Source organism: Schistocerca americana, chromosome 3 (assembly GCF_021461395.2).
Source record: "Schistocerca americana isolate TAMUIC-IGC-003095 chromosome 3, iqSchAmer2.1, whole genome shotgun sequence".
NCBI lineage: Eukaryota > Metazoa > Arthropoda > Insecta > Orthoptera > Acrididae > Schistocerca > Schistocerca americana.
The window spans coordinates 283,756,603-283,776,724 of NC_060121.1; the positions used below are offsets into that span (position 1 = coordinate 283,756,603).

General features: G+C 42.8%; 1 protein-coding gene across 1 annotated transcript in view; it reads left to right on the plus strand.

Annotated features, from left to right (window-relative positions):
- The window catches only part of LOC124606020 (homeobox protein Hox-A4-like), a 451,812-nt gene extending 432,180 nt beyond the window's left edge, over positions 1 to 19,632 (plus strand). Inside the window, 1 exon segment of the mRNA XM_047137982.1 lies at positions 17,411 to 19,632. Within this exon segment, the coding sequence (XP_046993938.1) occupies positions 17,411 to 17,868 (458 nt within the window). The 3' untranslated portion in view covers positions 17,869 to 19,632.
- The last annotated feature ends 490 nt before the right edge of the window (positions 19,633 to 20,122 follow it).

Below are 20,122 nucleotides of genomic sequence, written 5' to 3' on the forward strand. Positions count from 1 at the left end.
ATCGACAGGACTTTAAACTTCAGTCTTTTTCAAAAACATTTTTATGGGTTCATCTCGCCTGCGTGTCTTACGGTACTAAAAATAGACAAAGAAGATTTATATAGGCTTCCCTTTTTTACAACTATGCATGCATCAGAAACTGTTACTAACCAAATCTAAATTCACCGGGAGTTAACTGGAAAAGTAGTTCTGAGATAAGGTTTCACGTAGAGCACTTGTACAAAGAAATCAGATTCAGCACTTTGACATTCGCTGCTGAATAAATACTTTCTTCAGGCTTTTCCATATATTACGAGCTTCGCTTTTATGTAACAGTTTTGCTCTTGTGTATATTAATACGGTCTCTGCACTTTCCATCAGTTCGTCATCTAGGTGCTTTCTTATTTCTTGGAATAAAATTCCTGGGCCCAGCAGCCGTCGAGTTGGCTGGCTACATCTCCCGCCAGCTTTCATTTCATTTCCATTAGAGTCTTAATTACGTCTTCAGTTCCAGTCAATCACTACTACAATGGTTTGTTTTCCTGTCTCCTACAGTAATTCCAAATACGCATCTATCCATTTGTTTTCGAATGATTTTCTCATTGAAAGTCGACAGCATAACGTCAGTAACTAGTATTATACATTAAATGCAAAAAAATTCCATTTCTGAAAAATCCGACTCCTCGTTTATAAAACTCTGTTTAGTTCACTAAGAAATAAATTTACCGAATAATAAAACGGAAGAGTTTCTCTTTTCAGTTAACTTTGATTAAGTTAGAGATGTTGAAATTCAGAGGCTCTAGGAACACGTTATTTCCGTGCGACAACTGCTAACGTGATGGGAATGCTATTCATCAACTGTCTACTCTCCACGAAATGTCACACAATAGACGTTAAACGGTGGTACACCGCGCAGATCCCCATGTGTTCAACAAAACAGCAGAGCACCGGTGATCGCGATTTTACTTCGCACAGAAAAGACCGCGGTGAGTTAGTGCTCGACCTTCAGGAGAGTCCCAAATGCGGTATGTGTTGAAAATTCCTGTCAACAGAGCTGCAATGAAATGAAGGACGTTTCGACTGGCACGAGACGCGCGCTGCGCCGAGACGTAACGACACAGCTACGTAAGCTGGCTGTAACTCGGCGCGCGGCAGCGGGGGACGTCAAAGCGTAATCGCTTTTCACGCTCATATTCGTAATATAGTACCTTGTATTCATTCTCTGCCTCTTCCCTTTATGCAGAAGAAACATTGTCTTCCTAGCAACAGGAGACATCACTGAATGCAAGCCTGGACAGCTTATTGCTACTCGGCGTTCCCCCTTGATTGTCAGAAACTACGAGAAGTTCTCTTCAAGTGCACAAGATTCAAAAGAACTCGGACGTATCTGGCGTAAATTACTTCATGACATGTGTCCATACGCTAAGGTGTACAATACTTAAGATCCGTTCTCTGGATGGTAACGCCAAAGTCATTTACTGAGTTTATCTGCAGACCGGTCCTTCAGAGGGGGTTCAGTCCACAATTATACATTATTCACGTGTAAAAGACTGCACCTTTCTAAGAGACAGTTTACTCCGTTATAATAATTCCCAATGAACCATGGGGAGAATGCATAAATAGCAAAGTCTTAATCTTCGGGCACGTAGATGATATAGAGATGCATCTGTCGTCTGGACATTGGTCACCAACGCTTGGCTACAATGTTGAGACTGCCGTTTCGGAAGACAATGGTAAAAGAAATGGAAGAGGAAATGCAAGATATCACTAGATAGCCAGTTGTTCTGAAAACATAGGAAGGAGTCACTTAATTTCTATCCACGTCTACATGTATACTCCGCAGGTATTTGTGACGGTGGGTAATCTTTGTACCATTATCACTTCCCTCTTTTCCTGTTCCAGTAGCGAATGATTCGCGGGAAGTACGATAGTTGGCAAGCATCCGTGTGAGCTCGACTCTTTCTGATTTTATGATCATGGTCTTTCCGCGATATTTACGTTGGATGAAGGGATACTTCCAATGGATTCCATTCGGGCATCTGGCTTAGTTGCTATTAGTTTTATATGGTCGTTCCTCTTTAAATCGTTGGGTACGCATACTCCTCAGTATTTTATGGCTGTGACTGTTTACAGTGATTATTTTGCGATCGTGTAGTTATACAGTAATGAATTCGAATGGTGTATCATCAACACTGTCCTATACTATAAGTGCGAACATTTTAGGTTAGGCCTGACCGTGACTGAGGAATTGAAAACAGTAATTGTTGTAGTCAGTCACGTTTTTATTCTCCTGACTACATGTGTCGAGAGTTTCTACCTCCATCATGTTAATAAGGCTTGGATGTGTTGGATGGACGTGTTTTGAGACGACTGCTTAGTTTATCTACAAGAGCGGAAGGCAATGTCTTCGAGATGAAAACGATTATCGTTGAACTATATTTTCTAAGGAGAAAAGTGATTCATTAGGAAGGACTGAAAATGAACTCTATGCTAACTGTAGATGTACGATGATTTCGTAATACATTTCGCTGTCTTCGTCACTAGTGTTCGAAATATACTTAACAAACGAAAACATTTCAAAATCTCTAATGTGTGTCGCACGAATCTATTCTCCTAACAAATAGACAATACTCCGTCGTAATTAATGTTTGGCAGATGTCGTCATACAGCACATAGAAACCGTAAAATTCCGCTGCTGAGAAGAATGCACGCGGCAGTAATGTGTCTATGAGAGGGTGACGTGGTCTGAACTGAATAGTATGCGCTGTTCTAGACTGATTTTCACGATCGCAGTTATGTGAAAATCGTGTGACTGATGTGAAGCGGTTAGGGCGATATAAAGTTTTGTATTGGCAGAAGAGCCAACACCGTGTTACGAGTGGAGGCCGAAACGCACGCGTTTTAGCTCACGCAGGCTGGCGTGAGGAGGGAAAAACTATACTGACGTGAGGTCTGTAACATGACAAGGAATGAGAATTCACAAAACGGACGTAATTAGTTTGATACTTAACTTTAATCCATTACATGATTCACAATATTATCTGTTCAGAATACATTCTTGAAGATAGTACTTATAGTAACTGAATATGGCGCCTTGCTAGGTCGTAGCAAATGACGTAGCTGAAGGCTATGCTAAACTGTTGTCTCTGCAAATGAGAGCGTCTGTAGACGGTGAACCATCGCTAGCAAAGTCGGCTGTACAACTGGGGCGAGTGCTAGGGAGTCTCTCTAGACTAGACCTGCCGTGTGGCGGCGCTCGGTCTGCAATCACTGATAGTGGCGACACGCGGGTCCGACGTATACTAACGGACCGTGGTCGATTTAAAGGCCACCACCTAGCAAGTGTGGTGTCTGGCGGTGACACCGCATAAAGATATTAAATTGTCCCACATCTTCAGTCCAATAACACCTCAGAAATAATATCGCTCTGATTCCCCATTTGTGTGTTTGGTATCACTAGCGGCTGTATCAATAACATATTTATACTGGCACAGAGTATGCAACTACTGAAATGTGTTTCTCTGCGTGCACTTCTTTGTATTCTGTTAAAACATCGCCGACGGTAGGGTTTACTCGTCTGTTTCTTGCTTTTAAAGCGAATGTGATGTCTATGTACACGTTTCACTTGAATTTTACCGTTTAGCAGTGGCGCTGTCTGCCACAGAATTTACTTTCTTTGGGGTTCGTAGCGCTAAACGTTCAAGGAAAGACCTTTGATAATCATGCGCTGCTTCGGAGTGGAGAGTGGGCCAACGTTAAACGTCCATAAAATGAAGGTGTACACAAATATATATGTGCGGCATCGTTGGTTTCACTTATTCCATAAAAATAACGCACCTCACTAGCATCTAACATATCATTTCTTCAACAGGCAATAGAAACACACAGTATGTAAGTTACGCGATTATAATACTTGTCATAACCAAGTTGCTCGATTAATATTTATTCCATCAAAGACTGCTGTATATAAATCACCATGTAGGAATTACTGTGCATGATTTAACTGAGATATCCACAGATTCCGTGAAAGGGTGGGAGAGATGTGTGGAACATACAGTCACGTTATATGGCACCCTTACACGCTAATGCCTGTCTAATAAGTCGTATATCACCAAGAGAATAAGCGTGCAACGTATAGAATGCAGTAGGGTTGACAGAGTGAATCTATTTTTCCCCTTTCCGGGGAACGGTCATCCTAAGGCAGCTACTAAAGAGGGTTTGCCATCTGATGAACTGATACTTAGTGCGGAGGTACTATAACCAGTTTCCAGTTCGCACAGAATCAACCATTCAAAAATACATCCATAGAATGATCGTTAGAAATGGACTTTTATAAGAATTTATTAATGAAGTCTGCAATTATGATGAATATTAAAAATTAATTTTCGTTTAAATAACAAAATAAATTTATTTCTGATCATTATTGTTTCAGCTCATGCCATATTCTAATGTTATGAACGGAATAAAGCGGACCCTGCCTAGTTAATACTTAAAACCAAACTGGTACTCACCGAGCCTTTGAAAGCAGACATATAGAGCTCAAAGCCAAAGAGCGCCCGTGCACCAGATCAGTGTCATAGTAGCGTTGTTCGTGAACACCATTAAAAAAAAATCTCCGCACAGTTATTCGGGCTGACTTGTCAGGAAATTCAACACCGTTACTTTCGAACCTTCACAGAAGCCCTTCGGGTACACCCTCTTAGTCTAGCACTCCTGGATAAAAAGCGGCCGGCCGGAGTGGCCGTGTGGTTCTAGGCGCTACAGTCTGGAGCCGAACGACCGCTACGGTCGCAGGTTCGAATCCTGCCTCGGGCATGGATGTGTGTGATGTCCTTAGGTTAGTTAGGTTTAATTAGCTCTAAGTTGTAGGCGACTGATGACCTCAGCAGTTAAGTCGGATAGTGCTCAGAGCCATTTGAACCATTTGATAAAAAGCGTACTTGCTTCTGTTAAGTCAGAAATTCTTTAGGACAGGCACATATTTGAGAAGATACTCCGTATGATAGTATATACGAGTTTTACGTTCAAACTGCGTCTACATTCTCCCTCTGCAAACCATGGGAAGTGCTTGGCTGAGGAGACTTCTGGTCGTACCTATGAATGAGCATTTACGACAGCTTCATCTCACAGTCCAACATATTATTACTGCCATGTATTGATATAAGGTGTGTGAGTCCTGTCGTTATTGTAATTACTTAATGCCACAGTCATAGAACGCTAGTTTACTGCGTTTTGTAAATTCCACGATTTTTAATTTCTGATTATCTGAAACAAGTTGACAAAGCCTTATCAATATGCCAATGGATATCTGTGTAGGATTTTTGCGACTGGTATTTCATTATAGATAACTGCAGCATATAATTTGTTATAAAAGTTATCTGACAGGTGATTAACTTACATGTACAGCAAGAGTCATAATACACTTCCCCACTGCACGCTTGAGGTTACTTCTACTCGCCTGGATGACGCTCCGTTCAGATTAGCATGGATTTTCCTCTCTGCCACGAAATCCTCGATCCAGTTACAAAAATCGTTTTCCACCATTTATTACCGAACATTCGTTAGTTGTTTTTTTTATGATTGTTGTCTTCAGTCAGAGAGTGGTTGCTCTCCACGATGATCAATTCTGTGCACCCATCTTCCTCTGCATTACTTTTGCAACCAAGACCCATTTGAACACGCTTACTGCATCTGAGACGTGGTCTCTCTCTACAGTTTTTAGACCCCACACTTCTTTGCATTAGGAAAATGACGATTCCTTGATGTCAAAGGAAGTCTCCAATCAACTTACCCCTTCCTTTAGTCAAGCTGTGCCACAGATTTCTTCTCTCCTCATTTCGATTTAGTACCTCTTCATTAGTTACCCCATCTGCCCGTTTAATGTCCAGCACTCACATGTAACACCGCATATCAAAAGCTTCTACTCATTTTTCCCCGTAAGTTTACCATCCACGTTTCACTTCCAAGCTAGGCTACTCTCCAAACAAATGTCTTCAGAAAATACTTCCCAACATTTAAATTTAAATTCGCTGCTAACAGGTTTATACTTTTTAGAAATATTTTTCTTGCTACTGCATCTCCATCTTCATTTCCCAAGCTACCTTGCCCTATGTGGGGGATGGTACTCTGTGTACTAGTTTCACTTTCACTTCCCCTATTCCAGTCTCGAATGGTTCGCGGAAAGCACGCTTTCATCTGAACCTCCTTGTGGTCAGTCTAACAGTTTTTAAATAAATGATGATTTTCACCCGACAGTGTAGTTCAGTGTCGCACTGCGTTCGCAAACTGAATAAGACGGAATCTATCTGTCCTGATAAGCGCTCTGAATTAGCAGCTACACTACTGGCCATTAAAATTGCTACACCACAAAGATGACGTGCTACAGACGCGAAATTTAACCGACAGGAATAAGATGCTGTGATATGCAAATGATTGGCTTTTCAGAGCATTCACGCAAGGTTGGCGCCGGTGGTGACACCTACAACGTGCTGACATGAGAAAAGTTTCCAACCAATTTTTCATACACAAGCAGCAGTTGACCGGCGTTGCCTGTTGAAACGTTGTTGTGATGCCTCGTGTGAGGAGGAGAAATGCGTACCCTCACTTTTCCGACTTTGATAAAGGTCGGATTGTAGCCTATCGCGATTACGGTTTATCTCATCGCGACATTGCTGCTCGCGTTGGTCGAGATCCAATGACTGTTAGCAGAATATGGAATCGGTGGGTTCAGGAGGGTAATACGAAACGCCGTGCTGGATCCCAACGGCCTTGTATCACTAACAGTCGAGGTGACAGGCCTCTTATCCGCATGGCTGTAACGGATCGTACAGCCACGTCTCGATCCCTGAGTCAGCAGATGGGGACGTTTGCAAGACAACAACCATCTGCACGAACAGTTCGACGACGTTTGCAGCAGCATGGACTATCAGCTCGTAGACCATGGCTACGGTTACCCTTGACGCTGCATCACAGACAGGAGCGCCTGCGATGGTGTTCTCAACGACGAACCTGGGTGCACGAATGGCAAAACGTCATTTTTTCGGATGAATCCAGTTTCTGTTTACAGCATCATGATGGTCGCATCCGTGTTTGGCGACATCGCGGTGAACGCACATTGGAAGCCGTGTATTCGTCATCGCCATACTGGCGTATCACCCGGCGTGATGGTATGGGGTGCCGTTGGTTACACGTCTCGGTCACCTCTTGTCGCATTGACGGCACTTTGAACAGTGGACGTTATATTTCAGATGAGTTACGGCCCTTGGCTCTACCCTTTATTCGATTCCTGCGAAACCCTACATTTCAGAAGGATAATGCACGACCGCATGTTGCAGGTCCTGTACGGGCCTTTCTGGATACAGAAAATGTTCGACTGCTACCCTGGCCAGCACATTCTCCAGATGTCTCACCAATTGAAAACGTCTGGTCAATGGTTGCCGAGCAACTGGCTCGTGACAATACGCTAGTCACTACTCTTGATGGACTGTGGTACCGCTTTGAAGCTGCATGGGCAGCTGTACCTGTACACGTCATCCAAGCTCCGTTTGACTCAATGCCCAGGCGTATCAAGGCCGTTATTACGGCCAGAGGTGGTTGTTCTGGGTACTGATTTCTCAGAATCTATGCACCCAAATTGCGTGAAAATGTAATCACATGTTAGTTCTAGTATAATATATTCGTCCAATGAATACCCGTTTCTCATATGCATTTCTTCGTGGTGTAGCAATTTTAATGGCCAGTAGTGTACGATAACAAAGCCAGCTAGGCAGAAGAGTTCTTTGTTCCCGCTGACGGACCTATTAATACTCCGCAAAGAAGCCTGCGGAACAACAAGGAAACATCAGTCACGCCTGAGTTATCCCGTGCACCAATAAGCTCGCGAAAGCGGCCTCACTCCTTCATTAGCGTCCAGTCAGGCACCCGGCAGACACATCCTCTCTTAGTGATTAGAATACGAACAGCGGCGTAATTCTGTTCCCGTCTGGCGCTGCGTCGGCACCGCTTTGCGCCGACCGGCATTTCCGTTAATAGGCAATATATTTTGTTCGAGCCCTAGTGGCTTGTCGCACTTGCAGACAGCGCCATTTTCTGCTACTAAGCGAAGCATCGGTACCCCTATTTGTCAGAGACGCGGTGCTAATGAGTTCGATGTCACGTCAACGACAGCTTATCCTCGTTTCGTGAGCTGGCTATTACGTGGCGTCGAAGATGCTCATTTCAGTTGAACGAACAGTCTCTCTTGAGCGTCGCGCTTTGAGCATTGACAGAAAGCAAGCGGAACACTCTAAATTACGAGTATGCGTCCGCATTATAAGACAAGAAGTTGCTTCAACCTTGTAACAAAGCTATGTTGGAGCAATTGGAAAAAAATTAGACCTATATATGGCCTAAAATCATCTAGGCGAATTAGACGGTAATACGGTGAAAGGAGTCGGGTACGGTATATTCTAGAATGAATGATATAGGTTTTAGTTTCCTCAGATACCCCTTCTGTTAGAGTGGTTCAGAAAAATACTAATCATAACGCTATTCTTTAAATTTCACTATATGTATGAATGACGTAGTAGATAGTGTCGGAAGTTCCGTGCGGCTTTTCGCGGATGATGCTGTAGTATACAGAGAATTTGCAGCATTAGAAAATTGCAGCGAAATGCAGGAAAATCTGCACCGGATAGGCACTTGGTGCAGGGAGTGTCAACTGATGCTTAACATAGACAAATGTAATGTATTGCGAATACATAGAAAGAAGGATCGTTTATTGTATGATTATATGACAGCGGAAAAAACACTGGTAGCAGTTACTTCTGTAAAATATCTGGGAGTACGCGTGCGGAACGATTTGATGTGGAAATATCATATAAAATTTATTGTTGGTAAGGGGAGAGTCCTTATAAAATGTAGTCCATGAACAAAGGAGGTGGCTTACAAAACACTCGTTCGACCTATACTTGAGTATTGCTCATCAGTGTGGGATCCGCACCAGATCGGGTTGACGGAGGAAATAGAGAAGATCCAAAGAAGAGCGGCGCGTTTCGTCACGGGGTTATTTGGTAAGCGCGATAGCGTTACGGAGATGTTTAGCAAACTCAAGTGGTAGACTCTGCAAGAGAGGCGCTCTGCATCGCGGTGTAGCTTGCTGTCCAGGTTTCGAGAGGGTGCGTTTCTGGATGAGGTATCGAATATATTGCTTCCCCCTACTTATGCCTCCCGAGGAGATCACGAATGTAAAATTAGAGAGATTCGAGCGCGCACGGAGGCTTTCCGGCAGTCGTTGTTCCCGCGAACCATACGCGACTGGAACAGGAAAGGAAGGTAATGACAGTGGCACGTAAAGTGCCCTCCGCCACACACCGTTGGGTGGCTTGCGGAGTATAAATGTAAATGTAGATGTATGCAGTAAAGGAAACAAAAGAAAAATTCGGAGTAGGTATTAAAATTCATGGAGAAGAAGTAAAAACTTTGAGGTTCGCCGATGACATTGTAATTCTGTCAGAGACAGCAAAGGACTTGGAAGAGCAGTTGAACGGAATGGACAGTGTCTTGAAAGGAGGATATAAGATGAACATCAACAAAAGCAAAATGTGGATAATGGAATGTAGTCAAATTAAATCGGGTGATGCTGAGGGAATTAGATTAGGAAATGAGACACTTAAAGAAGTAAAGGAGTTTTGCTATTTAGGGAGTAAAATAACTGATGATGGTTGAAGTAGAGAGGATATAAAATGTAGACTGGCAATGGCAAGGAAATCGTTTCTGAAGAAGAGAAATTTGTTAACATCGAGTATAGATTTAAGTGTCAAGAAGTCGTTTCTGAAAGTATCTGTATGGAGTGTAGCCATGTATGGAAGTGAAACGTGGACAATAACTAGTTTGGACAAGAAGAGAATAGAAGCTTTCGAAATGTGGTGCTACAGAAGAATGCTGAAGATAAGGTGGGCAGATCACGTAACTAATGAGGAGGTATTGAATAGGACTGGGGAGAAGAGAAGTTTGTGGCACAACTTGACTAGAAGAAGGGATCGGTTGGTAGGACATGTTCTGAGGCATCAAGGGATCACCAAATTAGTATTGGAGGGCAGCGTGGAGGGTAAAAATCGTAGAGGGAGACCGAGAGATGAATACACTAGACAGATTCAGAAGGATGTAGGTTGCAGTAGGTACTGGGAGATGAAGAAGCTTGCACAGGATAGAGTAGCATGGAGAGCTGCATCAAACCAGTCTCAGGACTGAAGACCACAACAACAACAACAGATTTATCTTACTCTTTCTGCTAGTGTGTGTATATGGACGTGTGTGGGTGTGTGTGCGTATGTGTGTGTATGATGAGAGAGAGAGAGAGAAAGAGAGAGAGAGAGAGAGAGAGGGAGGGAGAGGGAGGAAGGGGCGGGAGGTTGGTTACCGCCTCGAGATTGTTGCGCTTGTCTAGCAATTCCCTAGCCAATGTCATCATAGATTTTCCTTAGTTCGTTTGCATATGACACGGATCTGCACACTAATGTGTAGCTAGATACGTTACCATGACGTCAGCGTTTCATCATACGCACTTTCCAGAGGGTGACAATAACACACAGCTGTATCATTGTAAATGAGGGAGAATACGAGCAAATGATACACCACAGCAAGCCCTTAGCTGGAGACAATGGGTTGGAGCACGCATTACCATGAGAAAGTAGCTCGTCCTTTCTGCGAATCCTTCTGATACTGCTAAATACAGCTCTGATGGTCCGAAGAGCGTTTCTGTCAATGTCTTGCGAGCAAGAAAACACTGCGAAATGTCTGCAGCTGTTCTGTCCTCTAACTTCATTCAATAAGAAGTCGTTATGGTTGACAGTCATCTCTTAGCACACATTCAAATTCGTATTTTGTTACCATTACTGTTAGTTTGACTGAATCTCAATCTTTAGTCAACAGTATGCTTTTTGGGGAGGGGTGCGTAGATTCGTTCCGTAAGGATGGTGGCAGAAATCGACCTCCACCTTCTTACAAAAGTACCGAGTGGTTTGATAAGTTTTCCAGAGAAATCACCGAATGTCTACAACATGATTAGAATTTTAAGACCCTGATTTGAACCATTGCATCGGCATGGACAATCCATCAGCTGTGGGAAAATCATAAAATTATGTACTACAAAAGCCGGCCGATGTGGCCGTGCGGTTCTAAGCGCGTCAGTTTGGAACCGCGTGACCGCTACGGTCGCAGGTTCGAATCCTGCCTCGGGTATGGATGTGTGTGATGTCATTAGGTTAGTTAGGTTTAAGTAGTTCTAAGTTCTAGGGGACTGATGACCTCAGTCCCATAGTGCTCAGAGCCATTTTATGTACTACAAAAGGCTATTTCTCTTCTTAAGGGAGTGAAGAGCCTATGACTACACACAGTATACAATCGAACAAATGGCTACTCCCAAATTCGCGTATGTGTATGATTTTTCCTCCAAGTTAGATTCTAGCTGCCCTTCTGAATTTTATAATTACCACATCGAAAACATAGTTCCCCATCTCACACACTGTTAAGATTCGTCTAACTCATTTCCTCCTGTATATTCGTAGACTTGATAAGCGTTAGTCCGTGTTAGAAACATCTGCTGTGAGAATGATACCACGGGACTTTAGGAAGTGTAAACATTTTTGTTGCCTTTGATGTCATCAGTAAGAGGACTGGTTTGATGCAGCTCTGCGTGATGTCCTATTTTATGGATGTCTTTTCGTAGCTGCAGCGTGCTAAGTCTACTTTATTCAGCTTCCTATATTCAAGTTTCGTTCACTGTCTGTAATTTTTACTGCTCGCACTCTCATCCCTCACCAAATTAACTATCCTTTGATACCTCAGAATGTAGTCTATAAACATTTCCCTTCTTTGTATCACAAATTTCTTTTCTCCCCCAAACCATTTAGTACGGTTATGCCATCTACTCATTTAATCTTCAGTTTTCTTCCGTTGTACCAAATTACAATATTTTTGTTCTCTTCTTGTCTGAAGTGTATATCGTCCAGGTTTCACTTCCTTAGAAGGCTTTAATCGAAACAAATACCTTCAGAAAAGAATAATTCATAATAATTACTTTAGAACGTATTTCTCTTTTTTAAATTTAGCTCCATCTGTAACCTGGAAATTCTCAGCGACTGTACTTATTTCAGTAGGTGAAAGAAGGTACAGCAATCAGTCGCAACTTGTGTTTGTTGTAGGAGATCTACATTTCGCTCACTGAGTGACCATCTTCAGTGCAGCAAATAAAGTTAACACATTTCAGCCGTTGTTTGGCATAGTCCTCCTTGGACTATACATGTTAAGAATATTGTAGTGTGAACTCTTGACGTGTATAGTCGAAGGGGTACTATACCGGACAACGGCTGGAATGTGTTAACTATATTTGCTGCATTGGTGGTGGTCACTCAGGTGCCGAAATTTAAATCTGCTACAATAAACTCAAGTTGCGGCTGATTGCTGTACCTTCTTTCACCAATTGTGTTGCTCTTTGCCCGTGATAATGATGGTGGTGGCTGTGGGTAAATTACTTGAAGAAATACACCAGTCAGTCTTGATGCTGTGTTTCTTTAAGTAACAGCTATATTTTTCAGAAAAGTTTTTACAGTTATTGCTAGTCTACATTTTATGTCCTCTCTACTTCTGCCACCGTCAGCATATGCATATTTTTAATTAAGTGCAATTTACAGAGGAAATGAATAGCCTGCTTGAAAGGCAGCTGAATGTTACACACATTAAAATACGGTAGAGAGGCTGTTTTATCTCCAGTTTTCTTCCTGTATCCTTGACATTTCCCGTTACCGATTTCGTACGTGGAACCTGTTCTCGCCTGGCAGCTAAAGAACCCCAACAGTCTTATTACTGAACGCTGATTACCGCAGTCCCGGCTGGTGTAATGACACCGCCAAAGCAATCCGCTCCGGCTTTCCGAGCGGAAGAGGTCGTGACGGCCGGTAAATCTCGGCTAAATCAGAAGATGACGGCCGCGTGGCAAATCGGCGCCAGCGCGCGCCCGGGAACACCTTTAACGGTGGGGGCGGTGGAGGTGGGTAAGCCCGGACCAGACAGCACCAGGTAATTCGTGGCTGGCCAAGAAGTCGCAGTGGGGCTTCCAGAGAGGTCATTCTGCAAATCAGCCCCTAAGGAGGGCGGCCATCCTAGGTGTCAATTTTAAAGGCTACTGTGGGACCCTAACTACTGGACATAGACAAAGTTTTCGATTTGTCCAGCGATACAGAAACTGTTTATAAAATGTACTTACAAGCTTCCCTGTATCGGTGGTAAGGCTTATACAAAGTTTCCCCTCCAGACGCAGTTCCAAGATCAGAGTACATGCAGCTCATTCTGTGTGGTGTCACCGCCAGACACCACACTTGCTAGGTGGTAGCTTAAATCGGCCGCGGTCCATTTAGTACATGTCGGACCCGCGTGTCGCCACTGTGTGATCGCAGACCTAGCGCCACCACAAGGCAGGTCTCGAGATACGATAGAGCACTCGCCCCAGTTGTACGGACGACATTGCTAGCGACAATACGGACGAAGCCTTCCTCTCATTTGCCGAGAGACAGTTAGAATAGCCTTCTGCTAAGTCCATGGCTACGACCTAGCAAGGCGCCATTAGCCTTACATAGTTTGGGAGTTATCGTATAAATGTCTCAAGAAGAACGATATATACAACAATAATTAAAAGTTAAGTATAAAGCAGCTACGTACTTTTCTTGCTACCATTCAATAGTTATCCTGTTCCAGAATTCACACCCGTCTGCGATAGATAGCGTGCCTATCGGCCCCCTCAAAATAACACTGTGTCGGCACTTCTGTCGACACATCATTCTGCAAGATCAGTGATGGGAAGCATTCTGTTTACTTTATACAAAGCAGACAGGCCATAGACCTCTTACTATACAGAGTCTTGTAGATTTTCAGGCATTGTCAATATCAGAAACAGGAAGAGAGGACGCAGCCGAAGTTTTTTGCAGCCTGGCATACAGCACTTTTTTTAATAAATTGTGCCAGAAGGTTTCTCTTTACTAGTAGTAAGCCTGCTACAAAGCTTTCTCCCTGAACTCGGCTTCAAGTTCAGTGTAGATTCAGGATGTTAGAAACAATCTGAAAAGCTTGTAAGGATGTTGCAGGGGAGGTAGTGCTGAGAAATAATTGCTAAGATGAAAAACTGGACACGTTGCCCCGTTTCCAAGTTATGTAGCACTGCCATTATCCAATCAGGTGGGTGCGCGCGAATTCAAGCCCTTGCGCGCGCTAAAATGCGGCAATGGGCAGGCATCTGTATGTCTGAGTTACCATTTGTTCTAAAACTCATTATCAATTAAAATGTGCAATTTTCAGAAGTAATAAATTTAAACAAGTTGGGTTCGATTTGAGGAAACCAAACGAAAAACACGTTTGGCGACACTGTCTTTGGCAAGTTGCTTCAGTGTGCACTCGCAACGACTTGATTGGCTAACTTCAATGCTAAATAACTGAGAAACGGTACAACGTAATGAATTTTGTTCTTCTTAACAATCATTTCTCAGCACAGCCTCCTCTGCAACAGCCTTACAAGCTATTCAGACTGCCGGCCGGAGTGGCCGAACGGTTCTAGGCGCTGCAGTCTGGAACCGAGCGACCGCTACGGTCGGAGTTTCGAATCCTGCCACGGGCATGGATGTGTGTGATGTCCTTAGGTTAGTTAGTAGTTAGATTTAAGTAGTTCTAAGTTCTAGGGGACTGATGACCTCAGCAGTTGAGTCCCATAGTGCTCAGAGCCATTTGAGCCTACTCAGACTATTTCTGACATGTCGGGAGTTTCCCAAGGATCAGTGATGGGACCCATACTGTATACTTTATAAGTGACGTAAAGGTCGACGACACCATACTATGCGCAGTTTTGTAGACGTGCTGCCACTATCAATAACAAAAGCAGGAAGAGAGGATGTGATCACTCCGGACGTCGATTCGATTGTGCCCTCTGTAGGTGTATACTGGCGGCTCCTGGTTATCCGTATGATTACCAGTTTTATCACAGAGGGGCGTAAGGGTGGTGCATTATAGCGCCGAAATCGATAGCAAATAAAAACAGGACTTTTAAATAGAGCAGAAGGATTCATTCATATTCCAAAAATCATAGTAACAACTGGCGTCCGCTTATCTATCTGAAGATGTATATACGAATACAGAACTTAATTCTCCTTTGTATGCAAAAGCACAACATGTGTTTTATAACAATATATAGCGCGTTCGAAAAGTAGCTGTGCCCTGGACTATCGATGTAGATAACGTTGGAAGATCGAATCAAATTTACCAGAACACATGTTGGCAGAACTATTTTTCACAGATACGCGATCTTGTTTTTGTCTTGTACTTTTGTGTAACATTAAACTGTTTGGATCAGTTGATGAAAAGTGTTGAATGCGATGTGCAGTGTTTGGATGTTCAATATGTTTCTAAATTATGGTGCTTTCAACTGTGGAACATATTTTTCTTGTTAAACATGTATTTTGAGAAGGCGATAAACAGACAGCATAGGAGGCATTCGCTGAAAAATTCCCGGAAACAGCTGTACGTCATAGTAATGCGGTTCGTCGACTTATTGAGAAATTTTGAGAGACATTTTCAGTCTTAATGGCGAGAAAACTGGAGGACCACTTACATTAAACGAATAGAAGTTGTTGGACATTTCTGACTATGCAGCAGAGGCCAGCAAAATCATTGCAAAAGTTGGAAAGGATTGAAACTGTTCCCGTATAAAATAACAGGAGTGCATGAATTAAAAGCTGCGGATCATGAAACGCGAACCTGTTGATGCAAATGATTACCATCTTTTATTAAGAGAAATGACATTGATATTCTTGACGCCACTTTCTGTACAGATGACGTCTGGTTCAGTCTGTCTGGTCATGTTGACACATGAAACACAAGATCATGGTCAGTCGAGAATCTTCGCTCTGTGCTTGAAACTCCACTAAATGACAGAAAAATGGTGTGTGGCTAGCCATATCCAGACGTCACATTATTGGACCTTTATTTTTTGAAGAAGTCATGATCAGTGAACGTTACTGTTTAATGATCCACGATTTAACAGGCCAGGCAAAGAAGACGAAATCGACTAGTCATGGTTTCAACACTCAGACGCTACTGCTCCCAAAGCTAACAACACTATGCGTTTTCTGGAAGAGTTTTTGGGGAACTTGTCATCTCAACCTATGGACTCCTCGCTCGCCGGACCTCAGACCACCGGGCTTCTTTCATAGGGGAGCAGCGAAATCTCTACTGTATTGCAATCTCCCACGCACTTTATGTGACAAAAACAGAAATGCCTCTGCGTGTGAGAGGCGTATCACAATCAGATACGCAGGAAGCGTTTTACAATAAAATTAAGCGATTTCAGATTTCAATCATATGCAGTTGATGTTCATGAGATACGATGAGGGCCGGAGTGGCCAAGCGATTCTAGGCGCTACAGTCTGCAACCGCGCGACCGCTACGGTCGCAGGTTCGAATCCTGCCTCGGGCATGGATGTGTGTGATGTCCTTAGGTTAGTTAGGTTTAAGTAGTTCTAAGTTATAGGGGACTGATGACCACAGGAGTTGAGTCCCATAGTGCTCAGAGCCAAACAGTGAGGGTACCTAAGCAATGAATTAAGATCTATACCAGGACCAGGATTCGAACCTGAATCTTCTGCTTCGTACGCAGACGCACTATTCGTTGCGCTACACTGGCACAACTGCTACTGCAATTCTGTTGACTATCCTATAACGTCTCTGTCCCCGATACAAATGCCAATTCACACTTCAGCCCATGGCTGTTCCCTTCATAACTCGCATCAGTATTGCCAAGGCTGTCCAATATTGGAGGGTCTTGGCATTACTGATGTACGTTTACAAGGATAACAATAATGTGCTGAGGTGTGAATGGCAATTTGTATCAGGGAGGGAGATACAATAGAATAGTCATCACATCTGAGGTAGATGGTGCGCCTCTGTGGCACAATGGATAGTGCATCTCCTAATGAAGTAGGAGACACAGGTTCGAATCACACCCTAACTACAAATTGTAGTTCATTGCTTCAGACTACATTAATATTGAAGAATTCAGAATTCTATGGCTGCTTGTGGATGTCATTTTCAACACATGGTGTAGCTTCACAGCAACTTTCAGAACACCTTGTATTTTAAACAAGTTAGATGATATACAAATGAGATGATTAACTAAACATTTTTTCAGTTCAGGAATGTAACAGAAAAAAGAACCAAGTGAAGGGGCTCGTTTTCAGCTAGCAATCTACCAAATTTAGAAGGATATAGAGATGTTTATTCCTTTACAGTTTGTGCATCATACAGGATGACTACTCTGGATTTAAAATGTGAATAGACATATTGAAGAAAATAATGAAGAAATTGGAAGAAAGAAAAAGAGTACTAACGGCAATGTTGTTGCTGTGTGTTGCAGAGGGCCAAGCCAGCCACCTGAACCTGTTCAACTCGCGGCAGCAGGCGAAGAAGAAGCGGAAGTCGCGCACGGCGTTCACCAACCATCAGATCTTCGAGTTGGAGAAGCGCTTCCTGTACCAGAAGTACCTGTCTCCTGCGGACCGCGACGAGATTGCGGGCCAACTCGGCCTGAGCAACGCGCAGGTCATCACGTGGTTCCAGAACCGGCGCGCCAAGCTCAAGCGCGACATGGAGGAGCTCAAAAAGGACGTCGAGTCCACCAAGATCCTGAGCGCGCACAAGTCTTTCCTGGAGAACGTCACCGACCTCGGCATCCTGAAGAAGAAGGCACCCCCGAGCAGCGCCCAGATGGCGGCAGCTGCAGCGGCGGCTGTGGCGGCGGCGGCAGCCGTGTCCTCCGCGGGGGCGGCATCTGGGGGCGGCGGGGGCGGAGGCGACTCGGGTGTCGACAAGTAGATGGCACCACTGCAGGCCGCTGTGTCACACAATGTGCAATAATTAGACGGACACTCGCTATGTAGACATTGGGATTCTGAGTGCGACTCACTTGTGCGATATATCGCCACGGAGCATAGTTCGGTGTATATATGCCGACAAGTATCTTGTTCCTGTAATTAGAAGCGGTCAAGAAATAGTTCTGCACAGTCAATGTTTGTGAAGAACTGTGACCTAATAGGAAGGTGGTAGAGTACTGTACGCTATCCGTCATAAAAGCGAAACGATGTAGGAGTCAGCATATGTTGTGGCAAGATCGTTATTGTTGCTAGTATTTACTACTAAAAAAAGTCAAGTGCCAGGTTTGACGAGATATGGATGTCAACATTTTATGCAGTGCGAAAGTGCACTGTGAGCTGTCTTACGAACGTTGAGAAATGATGGCTTTCTCCTTGAAACTGAAAATTTTGTCCTGCTCTTATAACTCGTGTGACGTCCATTCGTTCAAAAAAAAAATCGTGTCATTAGTACTTCAATTACGCCTTAAAAAGCGGAGACTGCATCTACTTTGGGAAAAACGGGAAAGTTTTTTTATAAAAATGAATTTTAGGATCACAAAATCACTATTAAAGGAACAAAACTTATTCTGTGACCAGTGAATAAATGTTTGATAATCACGGTGCACTTTGAAGCTTAGCTCCATTTCAGATCACAACTCCTTTTATGATTTAAAAACTACAAGAGTTTAGTGAGGTGACTAATTACGGAGGGTTTTTGCTATTTCATTCGTTTTACTTCCAGTCATATTTACAAATGCAGTTATGTCTAACAGTAAAACTAATTTTCATTTTTTTAAACCCCTGGTAAAATCTTACGAACATAATAGACCAACACGGCACATTATTTTTACCATAAGGTCTTAATTTCATGTAAATTATCGTTAACGAACGATTCTGCGGGAATTAGCTGTCCATTAAAGATTGCTGACTCCGTTATACCTTGAAGACAACACACAGAAAATGTCTGTGGAGTCGTCACACACCGTCTGAGCACCGAATTAAGTCCATTTCGGATTCTGGCAGGATCCTCCTTTTTCCCGCCACATTTTGAAAGGAACTTGTAGGGAACAACTAACTTAAAGTTATCAGCAGAACTGTTAATATACTGCGAGAACTTGACTGACCCAACGCTGTTGAAGCTAATTCACTGTGTGTGTTGAGGTCCTACCTAGTGGTACTACTTAGAGGACAATGGAAACAGTAAACTGAAGGAGCCATGTGATCGCTGACTCTTCGTAATATGTGCACACCGCGAAGAACGAGTATTACGAACCAGGAGGCACGGCAGTGATTGTTTTACTCATTTCTGTTTCTGAGACAAGAAACTTATGTGCAGTGCTGTGACAGTTGTTTTCTATGTACAGTCTCTCTAAACAGCGAGATGAAGGTTACGAATGTAAATACTCGCCATTGAGTGTAGCTAACTTGTGTCATAGTTTCGTACATGTAAGTGCTTCACGCTGTAGTTTCGTAACTGTGAAAACAGAGGTCAATATCTACCTTCATTATCCTAATTTTGTTACTTCGCTTCAATTTTGTCGCAACCACAGTGAAATCCATAAAAGATATAAATTGTAAATTCAAATTACTTGTGTCAAAAGTGATTGGTGATCTCAGAATAATAGGAATAAACAATAGCTGGCGTAGAGAGATAAATATAAATGTTGTAGTCTTACAATAACAATAGGAATGACGAATCAAATTGCTGTAATATATATACATACGGTTATATGTCCGCGATAATTTATTCCTATATGAGTTAATAAAAACAGTATTATAATACTAATTTTGTCATCAAATTCTTTGAACATGATTTGTTGATTGACACCTTCCCTACGATAATGACAGACACCAAGTACTGCTCGTAAGTGCTATGGTTCCCAAAACATTCTTTTACCACAGCAACAACAATACAGTTCAAATCCTTTATCACTTCCTTAAAAGAAACAATGACTAATAATATAGCCTAAAATATTACTTGAAAATACGCTTTGATTGCCACAGATGAACATCTGTATAATCTACAGTATCATAAGAATGTAACTGTGTTTACACCTTCTCCGTTTCATTGCAGTGTGTTGAAACAATTTCTCTTTCACTTAAAGCCCCGCCTTATTGTCAGTTTTATCGCCATTCTTAGAACACAAACATAAAAGAAACATGAGATGGTCTAACACTTAAGTTGATGAAAGAATATTATAAGCAGTGACGATAGT